The sequence below is a fragment of the Argiope bruennichi genome, chromosome 1 (assembly GCF_947563725.1).
Source record: "Argiope bruennichi chromosome 1, qqArgBrue1.1, whole genome shotgun sequence".
In the NCBI taxonomy this organism is placed as follows: Eukaryota; Metazoa; Arthropoda; class Arachnida; order Araneae; family Araneidae; genus Argiope; species Argiope bruennichi.
In genome coordinates this window covers 146,372,371-146,398,576 of record NC_079151.1, presented here as the reverse complement: position 1 = coordinate 146,398,576, position 26,206 = coordinate 146,372,371, and the positions used below count along the sequence as shown (strand labels likewise).

General features: G+C 28.8%; 1 protein-coding gene across 4 annotated transcripts in view; it reads right to left on the bottom strand.

The window, feature by feature from the left end:
* LOC129968788 (DNA mismatch repair protein Msh6-like) overlaps positions 1 to 25,840 on the bottom strand; it is a 74,770-nt gene extending 48,930 nt beyond the window's left edge. Inside the window, exons 1-3 of one of the 4 annotated variants that reach the window (XM_056083040.1) lie at positions 25,754 to 25,840; positions 15,381 to 15,596; positions 2,073 to 2,091 (exon numbers count right to left, since the gene is read on the bottom strand). In XM_056083040.1, the coding sequence (XP_055939015.1) occupies positions 2,073 to 2,091 (19 nt within the window). In that variant the 5' untranslated portion in view covers positions 15,381 to 15,596; positions 25,754 to 25,840. The remainder of the gene's footprint in view (positions 1 to 2,072; positions 2,092 to 15,380; positions 15,597 to 25,753) is intronic. The other 3 variants (XM_056083048.1, XM_056083056.1, XM_056083065.1) reach the window with 3 other exon arrangements.
* Positions 25,841 to 26,206: the final 366 nt, after the last annotated feature.

Sequence of the window (26,206 nt, the reverse complement as noted above, 5' to 3'; positions counted from 1 at the left end):
TGTCAAGACTGTACCGAAAATACCTAATTTTAGACTTAATCTCCCATCATGCACAACACAATGACCAACCGCCTGTACTAAATGACCGAAACCAACAGACAAGCAACACTGGTGAAATAACCGCAGGAATACAGTTTCAGACATACAACGTGTCCGATTCAAAGGCCGATTGTCTTTACCAACAGCACGACATCACCTCCAGCACCTCTCCTGGACTTTTCATCATATCGGTTAACAACTGGACCTAAACAACTGGAAAATCGTGATTGGTCAGATGAGGCACATTTCAGTTATTAAGAGTTGATGGCAGGATTCGAATGGGGCTGAAAGCCCACGAAGTCATGGACTCAAGTGATCAACAAGGCACTATTCAAGCAGCTGGTGTTGGTTGTTTTTACATGGAATGGATTGGGTCCTCCTGCCCAAGTGGACACATCTATTGCCTGGAAATGGTCATGTTCAGCTGCTTAAAGAGCACTTGCAGCCGTCCATGAACCTCACGTACTCAAGCAACGATGAAATTTTTATGGCTGACAATGCACCATGTGACGGGCCACAGGTTGAAAGATTGGTTTGAAGAGCATTCTAGTCAATTTCAGCAAATGATTTGATCACATATATCTCCCGACGTGAATCCATCGAACATTTATGGAACATAATCGAGAGATCAATTCGAGCACAAAATCCTATACTAGTAACACTTTCGCAATTATGGACTCTATAGAGGTAGCATGGCTCATTATTTTTGCAGGGGGATGTATAACGACTTGTTGAGTCCATGCCATGGCGAGTTTTTGCACAAGGTGGTCCGATGCGTTATTAGGACGTGTCTACCTTTGCTATGTCAGTGTACTCAGGGATATAAAATGAATTATATATAAAAAATCCAGTTTATAGTATACATATTATTAGCAAATAAATTTGAATATTTAGTATTTAATGCATTTCGTTAATATAGCATAATCTTTAATATTGATTGCTCATGAAACACGTGACATACCAAAATCTGATCTTAATAACATGCATTTAAAAAATTATTTTAGTTTGTATACATAGATGTATTACTTTAATTAAGATGCAGGACTTTTAAAAACTTGTTCTTTCACTGAAATAGCATTAAAATACATGCCAAAAAATATTTTTAAAATTAGCTAATAATTTAACAGTACTTCATTGCAACTTGAATTTTCAATAAATAACCTACAAAATTAATTTTATAGGCCTTCTATAACGCTGAAGTTATAAAGAGATATTTTGCACAAAGAACTTTCAAGATCAATAGACTACATGAATCTAATTTCTCTGCATTAGAAGAATTTGTATACAAAAATTCAGCTCTGAAATATATTTATTATAAGGTCTTTATAAATAGACATATATAAAAAATAAATACACAGTATTATAAGGTTGTTAGTTATAAAATTGGAGTAATAAGTTATAATGCCATTAGTTATAAATGGCGACTGAAGTAGATTAGAGAATGAAAAAAATTACGCATGATTCTGAACGGAAATATATAATTCTATAGGCAATTGTAATTTTCATATATAAAATATTAATAAATATTACAAATATGAATATTGTGCATACATAATTTATTTATTATTGCAATCACAATTTTTATTATATCACCATAATCCCCTCCCACACTCAAAAATGATCACCATGTCACGGATTGCAGCTCCGTGATATTAAGCTACTTTTTTTTTTATTGAAGCATTACGAGACCCAGTAATTTAGAACCTGTGTATTCGGATACACTATTCTAATCACAGATCATCTTTAATCTTATCGTTTCGTTCTCGACGAACCTTTTTTTAGAAACCTAAGTTAAACATACATATATCTTACTTTGATAGAACACATAACTCCGAAACTCAACATTTCACGAATTTCCATTTTGAAATATTTCACTTTTCAACAAGGTTTAAGGCCGAATACCTTTTTTTCATTTTGAAGTACTTCACTTTTCAACAAGGTTCAAAGCCGAATACGACATTTAAAGGATGCATGTTAAAGGATTCTACCACTAATTTAAAATATCAAACATAAATAATGATATACAAACTTACCACTTCTGCAACGTGCCATCTGGAAAAGATATTCAGAATATTAATGCATTGAAAAATACACACTGAACATGTATATTTTTTTTATTTATGAAAATGAAGAACAGCACTAATGAAGTCCACACTGATTTGAATAATTCTAAAATTTGTTATTATTCAATCTTTAAAAGATAAGGCCTTTAAATTTCTTAACATTTTTATGTTTATGAAAAAAAAAACTCCTATCTAGTTATACTGGAATTCCTTCATATTCATGGGATGCATAACAAATGCAGTGCTCCACTAAAATCTTGTTTTCTGATGGCATTACGTCACAGCACAGTAGTTTCAATGATAAATGAAATTACTTTAGCGCTGTAAATGACGTCATATCAATGGACTTTACCAAAATATTTTCTTTCACTTTGTGTGTGCAAACAAGTAAATAAAAAATATTCTAATCAAAAGAAGTTCCAAATTTAAGATTTTAAAAATTCTTATTTTAAATTAATGAATCCAAAAAAGAGGATTTTAGAATTAGTTTCAAGCATTTTTGTATGCGAGTACGTTGTTGTTACTGATCTGGTATGACAATGTCAAACCAACTCCATGAGTCCAAAAACTTCCAGAAAATCTAAAAACAATAGAGTTTGGAAAACACCTCGTCCAATTTAAAATCGATGCAAATTAAAATATGCTCAGGTGAATCCTGTGCAGATTTACACTTGGTGCAAGTCTTAAAAACTTTCTGTCCCTGCTCAAAGGAGAGAGACCTCAAGTGCCCACTGGCAAAACGAGAGAGGCAAGTCTGCTGATATCTGTTACCCCTGAAAAGTAGAGCACCGCCAGGGCTCTTCCTGGAATACCAATGGTGATCCAGAGAGAGTTTCCACAAGACCCTATTCAATTCATTTTGTTCCGAGAAAACCACACTGAAGGTGTAACACTTATCTGGATGAGGAGCATCAAGAGCAGCAGCCCTCGCCAGGATATCGGCTATCTCGTTGCCAGAAATGCGAATACGTTAAACTCACTCGATTTTTTTTATATCGACACATTTTATTTAAACTCAGCAACAAAATGAGCTAAACGGATGAATTTTAGTATGCGCTCTTTAAATAAAATGTGTCGATTTCTAAAATTTTTAGTCCCGATTCAAAATCCAAATTTGATTCTTTTCATTAAACAATGAACACAAAAATGCTCCACTTATGGAATTAATAAAAAAATTCAGAAAGTAGGGCGCATTCTAGTTTTTTAACAACACAAGTATTGTCATAAAACGAAATTGCCAATGATGTTATTTTGACTACCAACCAAAAATTCACAAATCGACGAGCAAAAAAATGATGGAACAAGCAACTATGCAAGATAAGATAACTAAAAAGTAAAACTGAGATAAATAACAGAACATTTTGATGAGTCGGATTATAAACATAAACCAAATTAAGAAACAGATTCTGAGAACGGAAAATGACAAAGCTTTGAATATTGCAACACTATGTATTTTCTCGGAATAAGTAGAAATACACTCTCTAAAATCTTAGAGCACTTATCGCAATGTCCAGAAATTTTTGAATAGAAATTTCGGTAACTGTTTTGACTTCTTCGTTGGAGTGCGATTTGAGTACAGTTACACATAAACATGCGTAATCCAAAAACTAGGGTCATTTCTAAATAAGGTTGTCAATAAAAGAAATTTATAGGAGACTCAAATTTCTAATCCGAATAATACTAGCATGATAAAATTTTTAGATTTGATTCGCTCATTTTTATATTATTTTTCTCGTGTTTACTGCTGCATGACACACCTGCAATTCACATCCGCTATCTAATATTTAGTTAAATATTCCTTTCTCTACTACGACTAACTCTTGATCTACTAATTTTTTTTAACTTCTTATTAGATGAAACATCCTATTTGAGACATTTATCATTATTTAATTCCTATAATAATACAAAGGTATTTGAGATATTGAAACGTTTTAAAGCGATTTTTGCATTTTAAATTAATCAGTATGCTCAGTTAATTGCAGATTTAAAATTAAAAATTTAGTTAATCAATGAGTGAGTCAGATTCGTTCATGTATGCGAAGGGGATAAAAAAAACAAAAAAGAGATCATCTAATAGATAGTTCGAATATAAAATGAAGTGCAAGGGAATATGCTAAAAATTAACTCTTAAATATTAATGCGCGTGTTTCGGTGCTATATTTAATATCACCACAACTTGCTTGAATGTAAACTGAGTAATTAAAGAAAGAAAAAGTTTCACAGCAAAAGCATACATCAAAATATATCGAAAGATTCAATAAAATGAGAGAAACAATTGTACGAAAAATTAGAAAAAAAATCTTTTTTTTTTTCTAAATTTTAAACTAATGTATAAATGGCTTTTTGAACGTTTACGTACTCCGAAATTATTGAGGGAAAATGTTAACATTTCAATTGATTTTAGAAATGATGTAATTAAAATTTCATAAGATATTTAATTATAAGATTTATTAAGATGTAATTAAAATTTAAAAAAAAAACGTTTATTGAATCATTTCTAACCAAATAACTACGCGCCAAATTTGATTGTTCGAAGTCCAAGAGATGGATTGTTTTGAATAAGTGCTGCACCTACAAAAAGTATACAAATTCTAGCCGCTTTTGGCGACCAGTTTGTTCGTCCAGACTGTTGACTTTTTTAGGCTATTAAATAATTAATAAGGAATGCACTTTTTAAAATTTCATCTTGTTGTTCGAAAGGACTGGAAAATTAGGAATTTATTTAAATCAATCTGCTACAAATTACTTTAGGAATTAAAGACCGTGAGCATTTTGAAATAAAAGCGGAAGCGAAAATCCTATTTCGGTGTTAATATTCAAAAAAAGCTTTCTTTATTTAATATTGACAAAAGCTAGCAATTAAAGGTTTTGATGGACGAGTTTGAATTTAAACATAAATTAGAGCTACGTAAATGATTTGTTAAAAAGAAAGAAAAAGATCGTAAAGAAATGAAATTGATATCATTACATTTTGAGAAAGAAATGAAATTGATATCATTAAATTTTGAAATGATGCAAGAACTATATTTGCGAGACAATTGCTTCGGAAGATATGAATAGCAATTTCTATAGCTAAGAAATAGCGATTACAGACCAGGCGACGGCTTCAGTCTCCTTTCAAACTGGATTAAACTTTTATTTGGCTGATTCTTCATTTCTTTTGCATCTTGTTTCCTTTAACTGAATTGAAATTTTTTGGAAAGCGAAAACTCTACAAATCATTTCTAATAATGTTTCGAAGCTAAGCTCCATTAATTAGAGACGTGTTGGATTAAGTGCAGTTGTAAAAGGTTTAATGAAGAAGTCTGAAAGTACAGATAACGATTCCTTTACATTTGACAACTGTCATTTGAATATAAGTAATGTTTGTGCTACAATATATAAAACAATTTTTGTGCTACTTAGGTTAACGTTATATAGCCTTAGATAGATATAGATATATATTATCACATATAAGAATTGACATGTTGAAATTCTGATATATGTCTTGTTTTCTTAGGCATAGTAGTTTGCTCTATCTTGCTAAAATCAACCAAAGCGCTTATGTTATTCAAAAAAGTTAATGAAAGACCGAATGAGTTTTGTTAATAGATAGTACTATTCGTTAAAAAGTAATCTATTAAACATATCCAAACAATTACTACATTTTGAGATCTCTTGTGAATTTTCATCCAGAATTGATGCGCTTCATATTCGTCTTGTTTTAATTTTTAACCTATTATCTGCTTGCATAAATTCAAACCGTAATATAAATTCTTTTTTTTTACTAGTGGTTAAGGCCGCATAAATTTCGAAAAACTTTTAAACTCTTCAAAAAAAATTTTTTTTTTTTTTTTTCACAAACGTGCATTTAGCATCACCAAGCAAGTTAAACTTCAGCTGAACAATATGAACCGCAACTAAAATTTCCAACGATATATTATTTTTAAGGAAAAATCATGTCATATTAAAATAATTTGAACTCGTGTTTTGGAATTTTCAAATTTTTTTTAGTTTGGATTACGCAATTTTTCTTTATTATCTTACGATATTCGCAAATAATTTCAATATAATTGAAATGAAAGACTTAGATATTGTTAACAATTTTAATCGCTTTTTTATCGACCGTCCCAAACTTTTATTATTATCAGTTTTAAATTTTTTTGAATGAATCGCATTTAAATGGAATTAAAGCAATAATAATAATAAAAACTATAAATTATACAAGAGTGATTTTTATAATATTACACGAATATGGCTTCCCTTTGTTTCCGCATTAATGTTGGATTTTAACTAATTTAAAGCCTTATAATTGCAAAAACGCATTATTCATATTCCGAATAAATGACTGCATGTTGAAAATTCTCGGAGCTTCATGGATTCAATAATCAATAACTAAATACAAAACCGCCTAATATCGAGAATCCTTGACTTTTTAATGGGGAACAAATTATTAACTTCGTTTCACATTGAAATATTTCATTTCAATCTGTTTACAATAAACGTCTTTTAATACTTTCTTAAAATAAATACTACATTTAAAAAGCGCGAATGGAGCCGCCGTGTCCTGGTGGTAAGGTCTGGGCTTCGGAGCTGCAGGGTTTCAGGTTCTAAATCCGATTCCACCGACGAACCGTCGTGTAAGCGGGTCTGATGCTCGCTAAACCCGTCGAGCTGAACGTCCTCCCGAAGGTGTGGTGTGGAAGCTTGAAGAAGGGGTTGTCATGTCAGGCATCGTCCTCGTCATCTGAACACTGTTCAAAATGACGAGGACCGTCCCAAAATAGCCTTGCTTTAAAATGGGACGTTAATATAACTAAACCTAAACCCTTCGTGATATCTCCTGCGAAGCCTGACGATGGTGGGGGTTTGTTTATCCAGGGCTGAATTATTAAACAGACAAAGTAGGAAGCATGGGAATATTCTCGATTTGTGCTGTCATTTAATTTACAAATACCACCTTGGCGATCTTACTCCAATTATCATCAAGAATTGAAATTTCAGAATGTTATTTTGCACATTTTCAAATGAGACAACAGATTAATATTTGGCAAAATGTTTCACATTTCAGAGACTGATTCACAACTCAAGCACTCTGGGAAACTCTGTACCCTACTCGTAAAAATTAGAGAATTTTTCAAAACGAATATAAAGCGATAAAAAAATGAAGTAATTGTTTTTTTTTAAAATTAAATAAGGGCATCAGAAAAGAAAAACAACAAGATGTATTGCTAATACTCTTATTTAACAAAAATAAATAATTGCGCAAAATAAAATAAACCTTTTTATAGTCTAATCTTCATTTGAATATGTTCCCAAATTTTTGTAAAAATATAGATTGTTTTAATCAAAGCAAACACCACTGAGACTAAAGCCATGCGGATGAAACTGTAAGTCACCTGGAAGAAACTTCCCCCAATAATCACAGCAACATCATTACTTGGTCAACATGTTCATATCAAAATCACTCTGGACGGGTACCTGTAGTCAGCTTATTTCAAGTTCGAAAACCTCCATTATCTCATATTCCATTTCGGAATTCTACAGCTGTTTAAATTGTCATCTCCAGAGCTAGATTTAAATTTCTCTATTTTTTTCCTATTTTTATTTACATATTAAATATTTTACATTAAATCAATACTTTCCGTTACTCTTTTTTAAAAATATATATTTAACCCAATAATAACAAAAAGGCAAATATTAAGTATCCAGTTCAAAGTTCAAAGCTCATAAGAGTTGTGACAATATACTTTGCAATTCTTCTGAACACTGGATATTGTATCAGCTTACAGTTATATTATATATATATATATATATATATATATATATATATATATATATATATATATATATATATATATAAGATACAAGGTGTTTCAAAAATCTTGACCGCGGCTTTTATTCCTTAAATATTGATCCTAGACATATACTGTAAATTACAAATTTGCGTAAAAAAAAATTCAAAATATTATGAAATCGATTAAAATTTTCAGAGGAATCAACTTCAAAAAATACAAAATTTAATTCTTATACGGACTCCACATAAAAATTTCCCAATGAGTAAAATGTGCCTCATCTTTTAATAAGGTCATGTACAAAATTTCAGAATTTTGTAATGAAAACTCTCAAAGATATGAAATTACATAAATGCTGACTTAAACCACTTTTCGATGCCTGGATATGAGTTCGCAAAGAGGAAAAGTCATGTCGGATGTTCGTATTTTAGGGGTCGTACACAAATTAACACAGAAAGTCACGATTGAATAAATAAATAATAATTTTGCTATTTATTGTTTCAAAAGTATTAAAAATTTGTAGAAATAATAACTTATAGGAAAGATTACGTAACTTAAGGGAAAGATTACATAAAGGAAAGATTACTTAAAAGAAAGATTACATAAGTTTTTTTTTTTACAAGTTCATTGACTGTGCTATTTTTAGTTATATTCGGTCATTCATGATATAAAATTTTAAAGTATTTTTCAGGCAGTATAGATTTTAAAATTTGTATTTAAAACTAAAGATATAAAGCATATTTTATTTCCTTATGATGCATTCCTGCGCCACGTTATCTGCACTGAAACTTGAAACATATGCATTTTAATAATTTGTGATTGACTCTTCACCAACTTCACCAATCTTTGTGAGTTTTCATTTTACTCAATGGAAATTTTTTGTATGAGGCCTATATAAAAATTTAAATTTTGTATTTTTTAAAGTTTAATTCCCTGAAAATTTCAATATATATATATATAAATCTGCCTGAATAAAGACAAAAAATTGGGACACTATTTTTAAGAAAGTCTTAGGCTTTCAAAATATAGCAATAAGCAAAAACACAACACGGAGAAAAATGCATTTAAAGTTTTTATTCATCTAAATCATCATATAAAATCTTATCAATTTCCCTGTAACCTTTTCAAAATATGATTCAAGTTATTCTAAATTGTTAAAAGTTAAAAAAGGCAAAAATTTATTGAAACAAAATATTATATTTGTATATTGAAAATATAAAGAAAAACTAACGAAAAATCAAAAATTCACAAATCTTTATCATAACACCTTTAAAAAAATTAATACGGTTATCAAATGTATATTTCTGCTATTCTGCTTGATCGATGCAGTTGTAACTTTTGAGCATTTACTCCAAGTGACACTGTGGAGAGTCTCATTGTAGTTTTGAGTCATACACTGAATACATTGCTCTAATAGCTCATTTGGTGAAAGTCTTTGGTAAATTGACAATATTTTTTTTTTCAAATGAGCTTCTTTTACAGGTATTTGAATCTAAAAACTGGGTTTGGCAACATTGTTTACTCTCCTTCACACATCAAAAATTCTTCAATAACTTAATAAAAAATAAAGCTATAGCTCTAAAATTTTGCAGGCACATTTAGAAAGACTCAATTTATCATATGAACCAATAAAAAATTTTTTGATTTTTTTCCTTTTTGATGATGATTTTTCTAGTACTTTGCCAACTTAATGTCGAAACGTTTAATTCAACATTTTGTATTGATGTGTGTGATTTTCCATACTTATTTGTCTGCAACATCATTTCTGGTGATTTCAAAAAAAACAAAAATGAACCATCAAATCAAGTAAATATTTTTCGTTTCATTTGACCTGTTTCTTTCTCTCTTATCTCCGAAAGTATTTTATTGAATTTTCAACAACAGAAAGATAATTATAATGAATTCTACAAAACTCTTTAAAAATTGAAGTTAAAATAGCTACATCTAATATTACATTCCTTTTTCGTCAACTTTTCCAATTTTTTTATATTATAACTGGAACATTTCCCCTTATTTTAAAACAAGACAAACAGAAACATCCTTTTCCATCAGAATTAAAAATAACTGTTTTTCTGATAATTCAATTTTCCACTCAGATCTGCGAGTGAAGCGCGAAGAGATATTCCTTCACACTATTGGTTTAGTGTGTCACATGTTTATCTGATCTTGGCAAAGAGATGGGTGAAAATTAATTTTCATGGGCAACATTATGTAGATACTACTATCATTTTATACAAATATTAAACAGTTAGAAAAAGCAGAGGAAAAAACCTTACCTTGTATATTAGACAGATGACTTTTCAACATGTTAAAACATAGTTTAAATCTTTCAAGACACGTGAGCGTATTTTTCAATATTTTCTTACTTGGAAATGAATCTTAGAAAGTCAGAATCACTGAGCAATTTGCCATGCATCTCAAGTAGCATAAAATACTACTAATGCGACTAATGCGACATAATATGATATTCGCAAATATTATATGCTTTGTGCTACCGAGGATATGCTGCGAAAGATGTTAAAGCACTTACTTTGTACGTTTCAGAAGGTTTTTATTCAATCTAAATACACTTAATAGTTCAACCAGTGAAATATCTACGTCTATACATTTTTGTCATCGCAAGTTCCCAGAATTTATATGTAATATTATAACCTCATTCAGAACTAAAAAGAAGATGTGTGTGATTGAAAGTCAGTGTATGGCACAAAATAAAGGTGGTTTATGGTTGGTAAAATCTTAACGTATCATTCTTATGGTACGTTTCTCATATTTAAAGCGTTTGTTCTCCTCTTTCGGTTTCCCACTTTTGACTCGTATGGAAGAGTTGCAACAGATACCGAGGAGTGAATAACAATCATTCCCTCAACATATGTCGCGTGATTCTCATTTTGACTCAGAGCAGGCGATTCCACCTTTCACCTCTGCCGGCACCGCAGAGAGTGGCTGAAGGAAAGGACGGAGTTCTATTCCTCCCTTTCCTTTTTTCGCATCCCACCTTCCCCGCCTTTCGCAGTGGAGACGCTGAGAGAGAGAGAGAGACGGAAAAGCGCGTTTTGATCCGGTTTCCATTAAAACGAAAACGACGCATTTGCTTGGAAAAACATTTTCGGCAAATTTTAGAATTTTAGTTATTTATTTTTCCTCGAATTCTATTCTAAACATACGGTAAAAAAAATTATAACTGTGAGAAACTGCACAAAAAGCCGACGTTGTCTTTTCTTTTTCTAAGATGGAACATCAATTTAAAGTTATATTTCATAGGATGATAGGATTGTTGGTACTTCTCCATTTTCTAAAACCGTAAAAAATCGCCAAACTTTTGGCGATTTTTTAACGGTTTTTTTTTTTTTTTTTTTTTTTGCGATTTGGCGAACATAATTTAATTGTCACTAACGGTACTCGGAAACGAAACAGCACCGGTTTGTTTTATTTTAAATTTCAGGAGGAATAGGGACAGGAGAATGAATTCGATCTCAAAATGAGACTGTCTGAATTTTTCAAAATAATTCAGACAGTCTTTCATCGGAAAATATGCTCATGCTCGGAAAATACGTTTTGCATAAAAAAGGTTATACAAAACGAAATGCTTTAAAAAAATGACAAATGTTATTTCACAATTTTTAAGCGAAAGCACTTTTCGTATCCTATATGTAGTTAATGAATGTAATTACCTAAAAAATAGGAAGATTATATTATTTTTTAAAAAATATTTGCATTATAAAAAGAATTATCCAAGGCATTATATACGAATATATAGTCTGTGCTGAATGACATGAAGTAAAGAAAAATGTCTGTTTATAAAAAAAGAAAAACTAAATCCCCTCCTTTTTTTTTTTTTTTTTTCTTAACTTAAAAAGTTTAAACGGCCGTTTAGAATTATATAATTAGACGCTCTGTAGGCGATCTGTATAATTAGACGCTCAGTTTCAAAGTTAGATCCATTGGATCTAACTTTGAAAATGCTTCATTTGTTAATACACTTTATAGATTAGCAACAAAACGAAGATAATGTGCATATTTTATGGGCTCCAAATGTTGTTTAATGCTCAAAAAGTGCAAAGTTGTTTTAATGTTGCATAAAATTAATTATACTGTTCATTATTTCATAAAGTAATCTGTTAAGGATGCCTTTTAAAAAACCGGCTTTGTGAAAAACAGATTTATATTGCCTTTCCTTGTAGGAATTCTTTCACATATCGTTTATTCAAGGGTCTGCAATCTTGCTACATCATGACGCTCTAGATAAATGATTTAAAAACATAGGATGAAAAATGGAACAAAATTATACACTTTTCATTAAAAAAAATAAGTAATGGAAGCCTTTGAAATCTCTGTCTCTCTCTATCTATCTATTTATTTCTCTCTCTATTTATCTATCTATTTATCTCTCTATCTATCTATCTCTTTATCGATCTATCTATACTTGATTAAAATATATTAATTAAAAACTAAACACATTTTTTAGCATTTTTTGCAATAACTTACAAAAATATTATTTATCATAATAATTTTTTACGCATGTTAAAATGTAATATATATATATATATATATATATATATATATATATATATATATATATATATATATATATATATATATAGGGTGTCCCAAAAAATGTATATACACTTTGAATGATTGTAATTTTGGGGTTTATTATAATTCGAATAATTTTCAACATGCAAAAGATTCTACAAATATCATTCTATTGTCTTGTTATCGCATGTTCTCAAACTGATGTTCGTTCTGCTGCAGACACTGCTGACAAAGCGAAGCGATGGAATAGCACACATGATGGAACAATTCCCTTGGGATATTCGTACATTCATGTTCAATGGTTGCCCTCAATTGAACAACTGTTGCAGGTTTATGGACGTCCTGAACAGTTCCATCAGCTTCAAACTTATCTCTAATTCGAGTGATGGTAACTCGTGTAGGTGGTTCTTTGTTAATCTCCCTCTTAAATTGTCTTTGCACTTCTACTGCATTTTCATACTTCCAGTAGCATTTTAGAATAAATTTCCTTTCTTCAAATTCAAGTCTGTCTGCCATCACTCGGTTGAATGGGTTCAGTTTGTAAAGAAAGAAGAAATAACTTAGTTATCAGCTGCTAAAATGTGTATACATTTTTTGGGATACCCTGTATATATATATATATATATATATATATATATATATATATATATAATGATATCAATTTATCTGTCAAACGATATTTATTTTATATAAAATGTTTTAATGGAAATAATTACATCTCACCAAATCTCCTGTTCCTCTGATCAAACTTCTGTTCAATGAGATGAATATCTTAAGTTTTTGAGTTTAAATTTATTTTTGTCTGCATTTCTTCTTTTTCTAAAATATTTTATTTTGTAAACATTTTTTCCAACATAAACATCCCTGTGATTCTAGAGATTACAAAAAAAAAAAAAAAAATACTTTTATTGATATGTTGACTTAAAGCGCATTTTTCATTTATGTATTAAAATGTATAACATCAAAATTATGCAGTTTTCTAACTTTTAATTATACTATTAAATATGAGTGAAATGAATTTTATTTCCTTTGAAAAGTTTTGTGCAGTAAAATGTTTTCTCGTACCGACAACAAATTAATAGTCTTCATAAAGTTATCATAGCGATTTTCTTTCTAATTATAAATTTTTAATTTCAGTAAAGTTTCATAACTACACTGATCTGAATTTTTTAACATATTTTGGTCAAAAAAATGTAAACTAATATTAACATTTTATAAAATATATTAATTAGAACATTTTTCTGGCCATAATTTTTTAATGATATTTCGTACGGATTTAACATTTTATTATACCGAATTTGAAATTTTTAGACAATAATCTTTCAAATCTGGGATTATATTCAATATGATTAAGATCTATCTTTTAATAATCCTGTCATAGAAGATAATACATCATCTCATAAATATCGATATCCATTAAATTTCCATTTCTTAGTCTTGTTAAACCAAAGTCTGTTGTTAATCAAATTCGTAATTTTAAGAAGCAAACTGTATTATTCCTTCTCGTATGTTTTCCACGATTTTCGCTTAAACGGCTCATGTAAAAATTGCAAGAAAAGATAGATTTTCCTTCGTTGCAATATCAGTTCAAGTTTTTAAAAAAAATGCTGAAAATTATTCCAAATATAATTTTGACCTTATATGGCTTCGCAAAATCCATTTTATTACATGGAATTCGCGTAAAAATTTTGAACTATTCCAAACTTATTTTCCAGCGTATTGCTATTACTATATATGAGGTGCTTTTGCTTGCTTTTTCATTTCTAATTTGTGCAGTGTAAAAAATAAATATGGAAGTGCCAATTGTCAGTGGGTTCTGAGTATAAAATGAAAAAAAAAATTGATAATTATAACATTTCCCATTATTCTGTAAATAAAATTATTCTTTAGAATGGTGATAATAGCGAAGATTTTTGGAGTCATTTGGAAATGAAACCAAAGATTCTACGAGTGAAGAATTTATTCATAATACTCATTTGGGGTTTGCTTCAAAAACAACTAACTAACCAACTCCAACTAACGCGATAAAATATCTTATTGCACTTTTATTCTGGCTAAAGATGGTAACTTTACCTTCACTGATATTGTTCGAAAAGATAATCTAGTAATTCTGGGTTATCGAAAATTATGTTGTATGATCAATTTTACTCATTTATATGAAATCTTCACTTTGATAGATAACAAAACCTTTGATCCATCAACACATCCTTGTTCAAAAGTATGCAAAATGTATGATATTTTTTAAATCATGCTAGAAAAAATGTTTAATGAAATATTAAATCTCGAAGAACAGAATACTATAGAGGAATCATTATAAAAATCGTTTATCCAAGAAGCAGGTTACTCCTTCGAAGCATTCTCATTTTGATAGAAAGTTTGCTGTAATATGCAAAACCTAATCAAAAGCAAATATTAATATATTTCTTTCAAAAATTTTCTTTCTTATTTCATTGCAAAAATGATCAAATTAATCTGATTTCAAAATTAAGCTGATATGAAAAAAATTATATGCATTTTTAACTTGGAAAGTCATACCCGTTATTACACGCGAACTGAAATGTGTGTATTTTTACAAGCAAGAAATTGTTTAGATTCTTTTATAAATTGAAAAGTTTTTACTAAGTTATGAATATTAATATATTTAGATGCAGTACATATATCTCGTACTGTGGGGTCAGAAATCATCAACATCCAGCCGTATTTGAAGGGACATGGAAAGCAATATTATGGGCAAACAAACTGTACTTCAAATGCGACTAATTAATATTATTTCAGCTAATTTCTTAAAGAAGACTTTTAAAGCACAAATACAACATTTAATTATCATATTATAAGTCTCATGTATTTCAATATCTCACTAAAAAAATTCCATGAGCAAAAAAGGATGAAGTATTCATAAAAAAATAACTAAAAAATATTTTCAAAGCGATATTAAGAATAATCTAATTTAGACTTTCAACATGAGACTTACCCACCAAAAGCTGATCCATTCATGTTTTGTAAATTGGCTGAAAAATGACGCAGTTTATAAGTTGTTTGAAATAGCTGCATTGTGAAAGATGATAACCTCGATGATATACACTTAGCTTTAATCAGAGTGCGCCTTGTAATGCTTGATCCAAGGAATGAAAGAAAGGCGAATATGCTTGAAGTTATCAATTTCTTGTTCTAAAGTCTTTCAAGTTATCTGAAATTTAAGAAATGGGAGGAGCAAAAGAACATTGAAAATCATACTTACTTTTAATTTTTCAGGTAACAGTTAAAAGTGCATAATAGTCATAGAACCACCAAAGAAATACACTCACCTTTATATTTAAAAGAGAATACTCTACTGAACTAGATAATTAAAATTTTATAAAACATAACAATTCGAAAGAGAAATTTTCTTTTTAAAATTAAATAAAAATGCATACCAATATTAGATTTTAATCCAAAAATAATTTCCATACTTTTTTTTATCATCAATTAAGATTTTCTTTCATATCATTCATTGGCAAATTTTCAATTTCATGAAAAAAGTGATTTTTGGAACACACAAAAGATATACTTTATTCTAGAACTTTAAAATGTAAGAGTTGATCAATCAGAAAAATATGGATTTTAATTCTTCTCAATTAAAAACAAATCATGTATGGCAAGTATGAGTTGCATGGATTGGCTAACTCAAAGTTCGGCAATCTGCGAATTTTTCAATGCATAGATGTGGCACTTTATGAAATTAAATCTTTCTGTTTGGGGACTTCTATCGATCTTGGAATTAACATATTTTGTGTAACAGATGTTTTTCGAACATAAATAAATTGAAAAATCAAACAACAGAAGTGTAGAAACAAAATGCCGTGTAGTTTGAAAATGAAAATAATATCATTAAAAAGCACGATTGTTAGAGGAATGTAATATAATTTACAAGGAATTCAACGACATGAATCTTATTAGAAATTATATATTTGTATATTTCATTAAACAGATTTTGCAATGTTATTGTTCCAAAATTTAAATGAATTATGAAATCTTTATATAATATATGACAGGGCAATGACAATTTATTTTTAAGAATGTTTAATTACTAATTAATCAATTAAATTTAATTTAATTTTCATTCTATACAAATGGTATCACCAGTTAATGAATTATAAAAAAAGCTGATGACACGATTCCAGAAAATTTATAATGAATTATAAATTAAATACCATAAAAATAGTTTAAAAAGTATAAGAAATCTATTGAAAAATAAAATTTAAAACGCACTTCTATTACTATATTTAAATAGTAATATTACATTTTAATCGAAATTCTATTTATAGAAATCAATACCATAAAAGCATGGGAAACTAGAAACTATATTTTTATGATTTAAATGATACTATACATCATGAAAAGAGAATTCCTAATAATTCATTAAAAATTAAAACAAAACAGAAAATGATTTTAATTTCAATTTGCTTTACGTAAGGCTGCAAGCACTTCACGCTTTTATTCACTCAATCAGTAGATTTTCGATACAATACAATATCCTTAATTATTTTGATTTTCCCCTGAATTTAACTAGGTAGAGATTAGAGGATTTCTTTCTATTACTAATATGGAATGTGCATTAAATATTTTACAATAGCTTCGAGCTGGCCCCTTAGTCAATTATCAGCCTTACCAAAAATTTCAATTAAATATTTCATTTCATTAGCTTTTAATAGATTCATCACGAAAGAATTGATATATTTTTATATTTTGATAGACATTACTCATAATATTATAGAAGGTTTACACCGTTTTGTTCATTATTCGTTAAACGTCTGTCATCTCTAAAAAAATTTAGCTTTAACTTGAACCGAAGTGATGAAACCTAAGCTAATATAAAAACCTTTTGATAAAATTTAACATGTAAATTTAAAGAATAAGATAAACAAATAGAATCGGTCAGTATTGAAATTTTGTTTACTTTACAGAATTTGCTTCATGAATTGCATAATATGTCAGCATGGTTAAAAAAAAAATCTCTCTGATTTTATAACAAAAAAATTCAGCGGATTACAATATGCAAGAAATATTTATAAAAACGATATTTTTATACATACAATTATATTACAGGTAGTAGCAGTGTTTTAAAATAGACTCACTTCAAAAAAATTCCATTATTGCTTACTTCTGAATTGTAAATACAACACAACTTCATTAAATAAGACTTTAAGTAGGAATCTATTCAATATGGAAAAATAAGTCCTAACTCATCGATAATAACATAAGTAGATCAATCTATTCACTGGTTAACCTTTAATAGTGGAGGATGAATACGCGATTAAATATTCGTAAAGACAATGGTAATATTTAAATTTAATTGCTACAATGAAAAGAATACTTGCAAATTTTGAATAAAAGCACTTTTGAAGAATCATCAAAATTAGGAGAGAAAAAAAGATTTAATAATAAAATTGATATCATTTAGTTGATAATCGCCTAAAATGAACGATGAGAAACATTACATTTTTGCTTAATTCCTAAATAATTAAAATCCGAAGTAAAATTTCAAATAAATGCTCTGAGATATATATTGTGAAATTTTGTAATTTTAAATTCAAAGGTCTCTCCTTTGTTGTGTGGTTCATAAGTGTGCGCATGTGTGGTCCAATAAACACACACATGCGCATTTATTATTAAGTAGCTACCTTTCGCAATGATTATCGATCGATAAAGCAGCTACCTAGAGTAAATGGGCAAAGATAGCGGGGGCGGTGGTGGGTGAAAATAGGTTGGTTGAAAAATGTTATTTTCGAAACAATATTTTCTAATATTTTTTTAATTACAAAATATTAAAAGTACAATGTGCGTTTACAATGAATTATTAAAATCATCATTAAAAATTAAAGCATAATGAATGATTTATTTATAATGTATTAAAATATTATCCTTTTTATTGATTATATTTTATTCCACATGGTATGTTCTATAAAATAATAATTTTTAATGTTATATCCGTATAAATTTATTATTTTTCTATAATTTATCAAAATAATTCATTCCAATTCCAATAATTCATCAAAATAATTAATTTTCTTATTTGTCAATAAGAAAATAGTTAAATACTAGTTACGGCCATTTTTTTTAAATTTTATACCCCTAGTCACTTTTTGTCATGACCCACATATTTAAAGAAAAACTAAATAAATGTAAATATACATAGTTTGAAAAAATTACTAAATAAAATATTAAACTAAAATAAATAATTAGCATGATTATTAAGTGCAAAATTAATTGAAATGTGGAACGATTTTGATCAGATATTGAAAGGGGGCATCCTAAAATGCAGTGTCTGGACAACAAAATGCCTCTGGCGTATGGCGCCTTTGAATGCAAACTGGTTTGCGAAGAACGCCTGTTGAGTTTAATTTCAATTAAATCCTATATACTGACAAACATCGAAGCACTATTATTTTTGATTGTGTTACAACGGATCTGATTATTGCATACACACGCTGTCCTGTTAGAGCCGAGTCTTGTAACATCGTGTAACCATTAAAAACTAATTGTCTGGGTCATTTATCGTCTAATTGCATTAAAGCTGTTTTATCGGCCCTTTTTTATTCCGCTTGCAAAATGTACCGATAATAAACAGAATCTTTCTTTCAAATGTTTTAGCAATGAAAGAAAAATACTCGTTTCAATTTCTGAAGAAACAATCAAAATGATTAAAATTTCGTTGCAACAGTAAAAATTATTTCTAAAAATTTGGCAATTTAAAAAACGCATGTCTCAATTCAACAAGAAAATATGCAGCGGCTAAATGGACATCATTCAAAAGACAATGGTCTAAATTTTAGAATGGTATTGAAAGTATTTTATGCAATAATACTCTCAGAGGCTGTAACGGGAAAATGCCAATTATTTAATCTTTAACTCATTTAAGAAATTTAAAAAATCCTTCTGAGTTGCACATTCTTACTTTTTGAAATTTATTTGTGCCAAATTTCGCAATACTGGCTTAAACAGTTGAGCTTATAAAGCACCGACAACAGACACATGTATTCTCTTTTATTATTCGAGATAACCTCATTTTAACGGATCATCTTTTGTCCCAAACATTATCTGAATATTTATGAAGATGAACCATGTCTAATATTTGTTTTCCTTTTCTCTCATGGTTTTCTATCAATAACCAGTAATGATTGGTTTCTCCACGCTAGTATGTGGAAATAATATATGCATAGAAAAATGCTTTGAGGGCTAAGAACATTACCGAGAAAATACGTTTAAAAAAACATTCAACATATTGCATCAAAAACAGCTGCAATTTGATTCTCACGATTTGTTTGTAACACATTTCAAAGGGTGCCCATTTCTCTCCATTTTGATAATTTTCACTTTCAAAAGATATGAACATTTACCACTTTGCTCTTGTAATATTTTATGCAAAAAGAAAAATTACTATGAGTTTAGAATCGCAACCAAATATTTTATTACAACTTGAAATCAGAAACCTATAAATGCAAATGGCCACTGATTGCAGCATTTTGCAGCAATTTAATTTTAACAAGATTTTTTGCATTATAATTTTATTTTAATTGGTGAATTTACTATGCAGAATTATATAAAAATAATGATAATAAATGTTTGAAGACTGCCAACTAAGAAATGATTGATATTTACTACTGATTTATTAATGATTGATATGCACATATTATGTTATATCCAGATGAAATAACAATCTTAAGCAAATGATTATTTCAATATCTAGCGTGAACGAAAGGTTGAAAAAATAAATTCTAAATTTTTCTCAAAAATTCATTGAAAACTAATTTTTTTGAGCATCTGGAAATATTAAAGTGTTTGCAAGCAGTTATAAATGATTTTTTAACAAAATTCTTAAACGAATGATTATTTAAAAATTTATTGCAAATTTTTTGGGAACACTGAAAAAAATTGAAGTGCCGAATGAATATTAAATTCCACAAATTGGAATAGTTTTTATATATTATATGTAGTAGTTCAAATCAAAAAAAAATTTCAAATATTCCAACAAAATTTTTAAAAAATACACAAAATATTTAATTTTAGAAATTATTTCAATGAAAAAAATATAAAATTAGTAAATTTAATTAAGAATTGAAAACTAGCATGTAAATATTTCAAACAGATATCCTTCATATTTTGTACATCAGCAAACGTTTCCAAATATTTTCAAATAACTATAAACATACAACATAGTAAACAAAAATTTCAATAAATCACTTAAAAAAACTGCTTTTTATTAAATTAAAATAGAATTAACAATAAACACTAAAACTCAAGTCAGCAAGATATAATGAATAAAGAATTTTTTCTTTAAAAATTATTCTAATTATTATTTTATAACATTAGATTTTTAATTATATTGCCAGAAAAGCTGCATATGATTGTGAAAGTCAGTCAAAGAGACTAAAGTCAGAGAGACTAAAGTTTTATTTTACGTTTTTACTTATAAATTCTTTATAAATAACCATGTATTTTTATTGTGGTATCATTCTACTAATATCATTTTTGTCTCAGTAAAGCACAGTAGTTGAATAATCATTATTTGCAGGAATACGTTACTTAGTCAGACGAAGGATATTTTGTATTCATTTGCAAATTCACCCTCCATCTAAATTTGTTTGTATTTTCTAAATATTTTTTAATAATTTTTAAAAATTGGATAAAAATTAGTTATCGTAATGTAAAAAAAAACACTAATTGGAAAAAAATCAGCCGATTTTTTTAATTTTTTTAAAGTGATTGAAAAAGAAAATTGACAGAAATGCATTGCTGTAGGAGGATATTACTTTAAAAATGATGCAATCAATTGATACGACTTGCATTATGCCTCCATTCATGATTCTTTTTTATCATAATAGTTTTTTTATGATTTCAAAAGTGAATACAACAAAATTTAAGTTTTTTTTTTTTTTTTTTTTTCAACATTTACTGGTACCCAGCGCGTTGCTGTCGAAGAAGAAATAAATTTGGAAATATCGTTTGAAATCTTGAAGCTATCTTGCTTAACTAGGAAAGATAAAAAAGAATGACATTCATTTTCTTCTAGAATATGAATACATTCACCGGAATTGAATAATATATAAAAGAGAAATATAAATGATATTTTTTTTCTAATTTTTTGGCTTTATTATTGAAGTATGCTTCAGAGTAGACAATACTTTTTGTTTTTCCGTCTTCGGCAAAAACAAATAAATTGCTTGGCTGTCCGACTCGTAACAATCCAACATACAACTGACCATGTGAAAAACATGGATTTTCTAGGTTCAAAGCAATAAATTGGAGGAGTTTTATCGCCATCGGACGAACGGTACGGCAGCGCATTAAATATGAACAAACAAAAATTCATTTTTTATATTAGATAATGTAGGCATTTTATCTGTAGGATCTTTACAATAAAACTTTCTAAATTGTGGCAATAGATTTTTTTTTCAGACTCAACTGAATAATGATTAATCTATGTGTTTTATGAGGCTTTTATTCAATCTATCGCGTTTTGCAATTGATTGAATTCAATTTATTCAATCTGTTGCATTTGCAATCCATTGCATTCAATCTATTGCATTTTGGATATTGTGGACTTTTAAGTATATCACGAACCCAGTAGTGTCCATGAAAGCAGAACTGCAGAAATCACACTGCCGAATTAACAGGAGCTCATTTTAGAGAAACGCTTTTTAATAGAAAAATCCGTTAAAACGCAGCATTCATTATATTTTGTGCAAAATTCTTTCATGAAATATACAAGATAAAAAAAGGATTTATACTATTCATGGTAAATATTTTAAAATATAAAAAGATTGAGCAATCCCTATTGCGTATGTGCTAATGTCACTGACATAGGCACGCAATAGCACTTTTTTTTTTTTTCTTCTTCTTCCTTTAATGATATATTCTCTTCCTTCGAAAAATTTTCTGAACGCATAGAGGGGTTGGAATAACGAAGAACGGGTTTTGAAAGATTTTTGTATTATGTTTAGAAACATTCATGCAATTTTTTTTTTAATTAGGGTTAATGAATGTCTACAGAAATTTCCAATTCTCTTTAAGACCCATCTGTAGTCCAATCTTTTTCGCAATTGGCACTCTCATTCCCAAGTCAACAGTTCTGTAAAGCTTCATATTAGAGTATTTAGAATATATTTTTAAAAAGTTTATAATTACTTTGAATTTCGTTTAAAAATAATCTTAAATTTAAATTATTTAATACGCGAGTTACTAAAGCTAGTTCTCTTGATTTTGATCTTTTTAGTATAATTAATTTGTAACTTCCATTAGTTATAATATTTGTACTTAAAAACTGCTGGTTGGAAGATTAAATTAAAATGAATCTGGTTTCAGAAGTTGCGGACAGAAAAAGGAGCCCGAAACTTCTATTGCCGAAGGACCCTCACAAGGTTCCGGTTTTGAATAGACGATTCAACTACGTTTGTCTGCCATTTCCGAGACTAAATTTCAGAAGAAGTATCCTTCTTTACATATTTTACACGATAAAAAAATGGACCAATCCACCAATCTGCCACCGTGAAAAGTTTTGACACAGTTTTAAAATTTTATTTTTCTGCGTATTGACAAGAAACCTCCAGTATTTGATGAAGCAACAGGCTTCCAATAGTACGTTGACCCTCGAGACGATCGATAATTTTCTACGTCATAACCCAATAGACGTGAAAGAACCCCGGGAGGAAGCTAGCTGTTGCTTCACCCCATCTTTTAGCGGATAAATCTCTGACTGATTTTAGATGCTTTGAGCGTCAGGGCATGCGCACTTCTACTCAATCTCAAGATGATTGTGGAAAAAAGTTTGAAATATTCCGATTAACAATTTAGGTTTGGTCAGAGTACAGCATCGGGTGAAAAGGAATTAAGAAGTGATCAGAAAATAATGGTGAACTTTGAGATAGATGCGAGATTGAAAGGGATTGTCCCTTTCGTCGTGACGCCGAATGGAGAGTTTGTAATGGCGTATTTCAGTTTGCTGCGTAGTGTGCGCAGTAGGTTTGCTGGTTAACAGCTGAATTGGAAAAATCTTTTATAATTACTTTTTAAATACCTTGAAAAATATATTGATATGTTTTGACTTTAAATTTTTTATATGTTTCAGGCTTATAAAAATGCGCGCTATCCAGTTGTTTGAATTGCAAAATGTTAAACATTCTGATGACTCAGTTAGCTTCACTTCTAGCCATGACTCTTCGAAAACAAGAAATAAACACATGAATGTTAATTTCATATACTTATTATCATTATCTATTCTGATTAGAAAAAAATAGCGTGAAGAAAATATCAAACATTTCGGTAATACAATCTTATCTTATGTTTGTCGCTCTTATTTATAATGCGATACTGAAATGGCATTTTAATGATTTCTAACGATTTTGATTTTTTAGATTAAATTTTCTTTTTGCAAAATTTTCTGAAAGAGAAAAACTGTATACTAGATAGTGTCTTTCCAATCCAAAGTCTCGATTATGTGATAACTCAAGCAGACTGTTGTCAGACACAATTGTAAAATTTTTCATTAGTTGAATGTTTTAGTTTTTACCTGCATAGAATATCAATAAACTATCAATTGTATTATAAATTCTAAATATTATGTTTTAGTAAGAGGACTCCCTTGTATCTCTTTTTAACCCTTCAGGCCTATTCACCATCTTTTCATTATCCTATAAAATGTCATGTCTAAATACAGTGATATTCCATTCAGTTTATTAAACATAAAACATTATCTAAATTCGGTGGAAAAAATCTGTAACTTTCAATTATTAGATTCATTTATTTCCAGTATTTAAAATTATACAATTTCGAACTGAAATTTTGTTTCATGACGTGGCATTATTTCCATTATTCCGGATATATTAGGCAAGATCGAACCACAACTACTTTAGTTGTCATATAAATGCATACTGCAAAACAAAAGTATGACTTTAAATGCTCCTTTTTCTCGATTCGGGAAATTCTGCCAAGCAAACGGTAACATTTTGAAAATTATTTACTTTAGCATAAAACGGCGTAGAATTTTTAACGAGCAATATTTTACAATAAAACTCCAAAGCAAATTGGAATTAATGTTTAAAACAAAACTATTGTCTTAAAATGTATAAGATGTTGGACACACCTATAACACAATATATCGGTTCTCTTTTATTAAAACTAAATAACAGATAAAAATGCGCGAGAAAGTTATTAAATGATTTTTTTAATTTTGGCTGAAGGAAGACAAAAAAAAAAGCTATAATATAAAACATACGTATAAAAACATATATGGATATAACAAAAGATTAATTAAATTAATTTAAATCAATTAATTAAATTAGATTAAAATAACTCAATTGATTAAAGTAAATTAAAGCAATTAATTAAATTAAATTAAAATAATTCAAATAATTAAAGTAAAGTAAATCAATTAATTAAATTAAACAATTAAATTAAAAGGTTAAATTACATTAAATTAATTAAGCTACATTTATTTATTCTTAATTCATAATTAATTAACTGTGCAGTAAATCATAGTATTTCTGAGCCTCGATTTTTATGATTACTTTAAAGCAACGTTTCCTTTCCTCTTTCAATGAGATCGATTGGAATGGAGAAGGTAAAGAGAAATGTATTGGGCACATGATTACTATATGAACATTTAACACATTTAAAGGAATTCTAAATTATTCTGGAATAACCGTAGCTTTACATTGATATTCTTACATTTATATTTGCAAAGAAAATTTGGAGCAATATTTAATAAAAAATACTAATGAATTATATTTCTCATTTCAATGTAACTTTAATTCTTATCGTTAGTTTAATATAATAATTATATTAAATTTTTCAAAAACACACTAGCTATTTAATTTTTAAAAAAATATCGCTGCAAATCAAATAAAAAAAACGAAAGAACTGAAGGTGCCTAAAAAATAATGCAATTGAATGTATTAAACAAAAATAAATATGAAATTACTTTTAAAAGTCATCAATGGCTTTACGATGCTATGATATTATTTTCAATTACAAAAAAGATGTTTATTAAAAAAAATATTGAATAATGCAATTGAATGTGTTAAATAAAAAAAAGTATTTTAAAGAAATTTGAAATTACTTTCAAAAATAGTTAGTGGCTGCACAATGATATTATATTATTATTATAAAAAATTTAGCATTCTTATTAATTAATAACAATTATAAAAAAATTGACAAGCTCTAAAAGATAAAAAATCGTGTTTCTTTGGTCAGTGAAGTTACATTGTTAATCATTGATTTAATGTAATATTTATTCCGTATTTTTCGAAAACAGTAGAGCAACTTTTACAAATTGATATTTCAAATCAAAAAGGTAGAAGACATATTTACCTTCCATGACCGCCTTGAAGGAAAGTACCAGAAATGACGGAGTGATGCGTATTGGCCTCTCTATATCAGTGCACCTTCGCTTCTTCCAGAAAGACGGAACCGGAAGATTCCATTTTTATATCTGTTGCGCGGTCTGTTCCTAAGCAACGATGGCGGAGGGAAAAGACGTCATTCAGGGGGTGGAACTTGCAGGGGGTGGGAGGAGCTAAAGCCCCCTCATCTGCCACGTGCAGGAAGAGCGCTTTCAAATCCTATTGATTAGAGGGGAGGCGATTTGTACTTGATAGACGTGGACAAAATAAGATCCTTCCAAAAGATGACTCATCGCAAATATGGAGGAAAGAAAATTAAACTTGTGCCGCGCATTCAAAAAAGCGTGTAATTGCATTTTAAAAACATATTCTTATAAGATATGTGCAGATGACCACATAGGATATTACTGATGTTATACGA